The sequence below is a fragment of the Eschscholzia californica genome, unplaced genomic scaffold (assembly GCF_041429995.1).
Source record: "Eschscholzia californica isolate CP2 unplaced genomic scaffold, dmEscCali1.0.p SCAF_2, whole genome shotgun sequence".
NCBI classification, from domain to species: Eukaryota; Viridiplantae; Streptophyta; class Magnoliopsida; order Ranunculales; family Papaveraceae; genus Eschscholzia; species Eschscholzia californica.
Window position 1 is genome coordinate 40,726,894 of NW_028238309.1, and position 3,873 is coordinate 40,730,766.

A 3,873-nucleotide genomic window follows, 5' to 3' on the forward strand; every position below is an offset into this window, starting at 1 on the left:
GGGTAAAGTCCTCCTTTAGCTGGCCCTTGGAAAAGTGTCTGGTTCGAAGTTAGATCCTTCACATAGTAATGAAAAGGATCAAATGTTAAAGAGCAATGATTATCTGAAGTGAATTTGTGAACAGAAAGCAAATTGTGTGAGGCTTGAGGAACAACTAATACATTTTTGAGAGAGAAAGTATTATGTTTGTTTCGAAAATATGAATTGCCAGTTCTAGTTATAGCCATACCTTGACCACTAGCAGTAGAGATGGCCTCTTTTCCTTTATAAGCCATTGAAGAAGAAGGAGTAATAGCAGAAGCATCTGGTGTTATGTGATGAGAAGCTCCTGTGTCAGCATACCATGGGTTTTCTCCTAGAATATTAGCAGTAGCAAGCATGGCTGCCAAATTATTGGGTAGATTGCGACCTTGATAGGAGAAATTCATCCTATGATAACACTCCATTGCTGTGTGACCAATCTTATTACATATTTGACAAATAGGTCTATCTCCATTAGAGTTTCGTGAACCTTGATAATTGGAAGGTTTAGATTGAGAGTTAGAATTAGAATTGCCTCTTCCTATATTGAATGAGCTATTATAATTTCTTGGATTGGAAGAATTACCATGACCTCTTCCTGAATTAGCTCGATTATGACTATAATTGTTGGATTTAGATTGGTTAAACCGATTGAAAGATGAAGATGATTGAGGATTGGTAAACAAAGCTTGATTTATATTGGTTGCTCATCGTTTTTGTTTTTCCAAAAGTGAAATTTCTTCACTTATGAGAAGATTTTGAAGTTCAGTTACAGAAATAGGAGGTTTCCTTAATCTAACAGCAGCAGAAAATGAATCATATTCAGAAGGTAAAGCTCTCAAGATGCTTACCACTAATTCAACACTTGATGCTGGACTTCCAGCCGCAGCCAATGAGTCTGAAATTTTCTTCACTTTGGTGAGAAATTCAGGCATCTTCTCATTCTCTTTCCTCAAATCTCTGAGATTCTCTTGGAGTTGGAAGATGTGTGAAGTTGATGCAGAGGCAAATGAATCCTCAAGATTTTTCCATAATTCTTGTGAAGTCGAATTTCCAACAACATAAGGAATAACAGAATCAGATAAGGTAGAATTGATCCATATCAATAGAGTTTGATCTTCTTCAACCCAATTCGTGTATTCTGGATTGACTTCTGATCTTTCAGTATCTAGAAATTGATTAGGTTGTGGTCTAGATCCATCAACTAGATCCAAAGCTTTATATTTCTTGAGAATTGGTAGAAACAATGACCTCCAAGCTAAGTAATTGTCATTTTGGAGTTTGACAGGGATTACATTTCCCATTGAAGTAATAGCTAATGATGTGATTTTCGGATGATCCATCACAATTTGCAAGCTGGAACAGAAATTGATTATAATAGATGAAGAAGAAGAAGTTTAGAGAGAGAGAGAGAGAGAAGACGAAGAAGAAAGAGGAAGAAGAAGAAGACCAGAAAGTTAGAGAGAGAGAGAGAGAATTGGCTCTGATACCATGTTAAGTTTGTGGCCATCCAACTCAAAACCAATTGGCAATGAGTGGAGAGGACCTATTCTTTATATTCTTGGTTGCTAGTTACCATTTATCCCATGTGGGACTATTCTCACACGCCCCCTCACGTGTGGCGTTCTTTGAGCCTAACACGTGTGTTTTTTCTTCTTTACGGGTGACGTGGAGCACGTGTGGCTTTTAAGCCTATCACGTGTGGGCCTAGCTCTGATACCATAGTGGAAATCATTCTCATTAACTATAAACGAATGAATTACATCTCTTTATATAGAGAGATTAGAAACAGAAATATAACAAGTTTATAAAACCTAACAAACTCTCAACAACTCTCAACTAACTTATAACAAACTAAAGTGGTTAGGATCCTGTGCTCTTGAGATGTATAAATAGTTGTCCATCACCAACTAACATAACTAACCATATGAGGTCTACTCCAGTGTATCAGCCCTAGCAATGAATGGTCCAACCTCAGGTATAAACATATACTCTATTAGTACCTACTTCCTCTTCATTTGTACCTTAACTTGAAATCAACAAATTCCATACTTTTAGGACTTCAGCTCATAGTTAAACCAAACAGTATTCATGTGCATAGATGTCCATCTTCTTCAATTTGGGGAAGCGTCTCAATTTTACCATTTGATTTATTTCTTAAGCTTCCTTTCCATTTGATTCATATGTGTTTTTAAATTTCTTTTCATTTTCTTGTGGTCATTTCTTCAATTTTTATTGGCTTCGGTCTTAGAATGTTTGATAGTAGTTTGTTAACTTCAATACATTTGATATTCCTAGATTAAATGAAAAGAAACATGGAAAAATATATTTATTGAATGGAATTTGTCGACTATCCACGAACGTAAGGCAAAGATAAAAATAATTGATGTTGGAGAGTTAGAAATTTATTAAGACTATACTTTTACTTTCTAAAAAGAAGTTTTTGTTCATTCCAAACTAATTAAGGTTTATTTGTCAATTAACATTCATGGAAAAAAACCATCAAAATATCTTCTACCGTCACGCCAATTCATCTAGATTATATGTTTAATGGATTTCGTCGTGCCGGAGGCAAGGGTCATTCTTAGTAGAAAATAATTGTGAAGATAGAGCGAAGAACTTCCCCTTCATTAACGAAGAAATTTCTGATGACAAATCCTCCATTCGCCCTATTTGGAGTGAGAGAGAGAGAGAGAGAGAGAGAGAGAGAGAGAGAGAGACCGGTTAAGGAGATAGTGATATTTCTAAGCTAAATATATATTGGATGTTATATGTTATATGTTTTTTTTTATTTGTTGAGTAGGATGTTATATATGAAGGATATATATCCTAAAGGTCTGAAGGTATATCCTTCCGAAGGAATGTCCTTTGACCAAGATGGAAATGCGTACGATTTGGCTCATAGGATAATGATGACTTTATTTGGAAGATCAATCAATCCGGTTCAATTAGGAATCGTAATGCTTAGCTAGAAGCCGCTTACGATTGTCGGATCACTATCGTTATCCGCGGCTAACATAGACCGGATCCTACAACGGGTTACACATAAGAATGGTGACTTGAACAGTGAGAATAGACTGATGGGAACTAGCATATACATGGATATGATCCAGTCTAATAGTGCTCAAAAGATAGAAAAGAATCGGGCTCGAAAGGGAAGTCCGAAAAGGAGCAAAACCCACTTTTGGGCCAACAAGGTAGGAAAATATAGAGAGAGTAAATTTGTCCAAAAAAACAACTTTTTTGATTTTTTGAGAAAAAAAACCAACTTTTGAAGTTGATTGAGGCAAAACTAGAAACCCCGTCACCACCATCACCTCTTTTCTTCTCTCTATCTTTTTTTTAGCAAAACCCACTCAAAGTAGATTATACCCCTTCCCCCTAGGATTTCGATTTGCTCTAAGTTTGATAGTTTTGGAGACCTTTTTATCAATCTAAAGAGTCATGGTTTACAAAATAATCTTCGAATTTCATATAATACGCAATAGACTTTTATATACTAGTCTCAAGTGATCAAACTTAAACCCCATGGAATTTTCTTGGAGATTGTAGAGAGAAAGGGAGAAAAAAAGATAGAGAGAAGAAGAGAGGTGATGGTGGTGATGGTCGTCGCTTGGTGGTGGTGGTGGTCTTAGAAGAAGAAGTACTAATTGTTTTTGGAAGAGTAAATTTGTCAAAAAAAACAACTTTTTTGATTTTTTGAGAAAAAAAACAACTTTTGAAGTTGATTGAGGTAAAACTAGTAAAAGCTATAGTGGACGCGAGTCATCTTCAAAGAGGTTATTTTGGTGCGGTCAGTGGCGGCCAGAAAATTTTCCCTGTGGAACACTTTTTAGTTATAAAAAAGAGTAA

The 3,873-nt window shown here is 35.8% G+C and overlaps 1 protein-coding gene across 1 annotated transcript; it reads right to left on the reverse strand.

Moving 5' to 3' along the window:
- Positions 1-728: 728 nt before the first annotated feature.
- Positions 729-1,364, reverse strand: LOC147557933 (uncharacterized). The gene has a single exon (XM_086658961.1). The coding sequence runs from the start codon at positions 1,362-1,364 to the stop codon at positions 729-731; it is 636 nt and encodes a 211-aa protein (XP_086515087.1).
- Between the last annotated feature and the right edge of the window lie 2,509 nt (positions 1,365-3,873).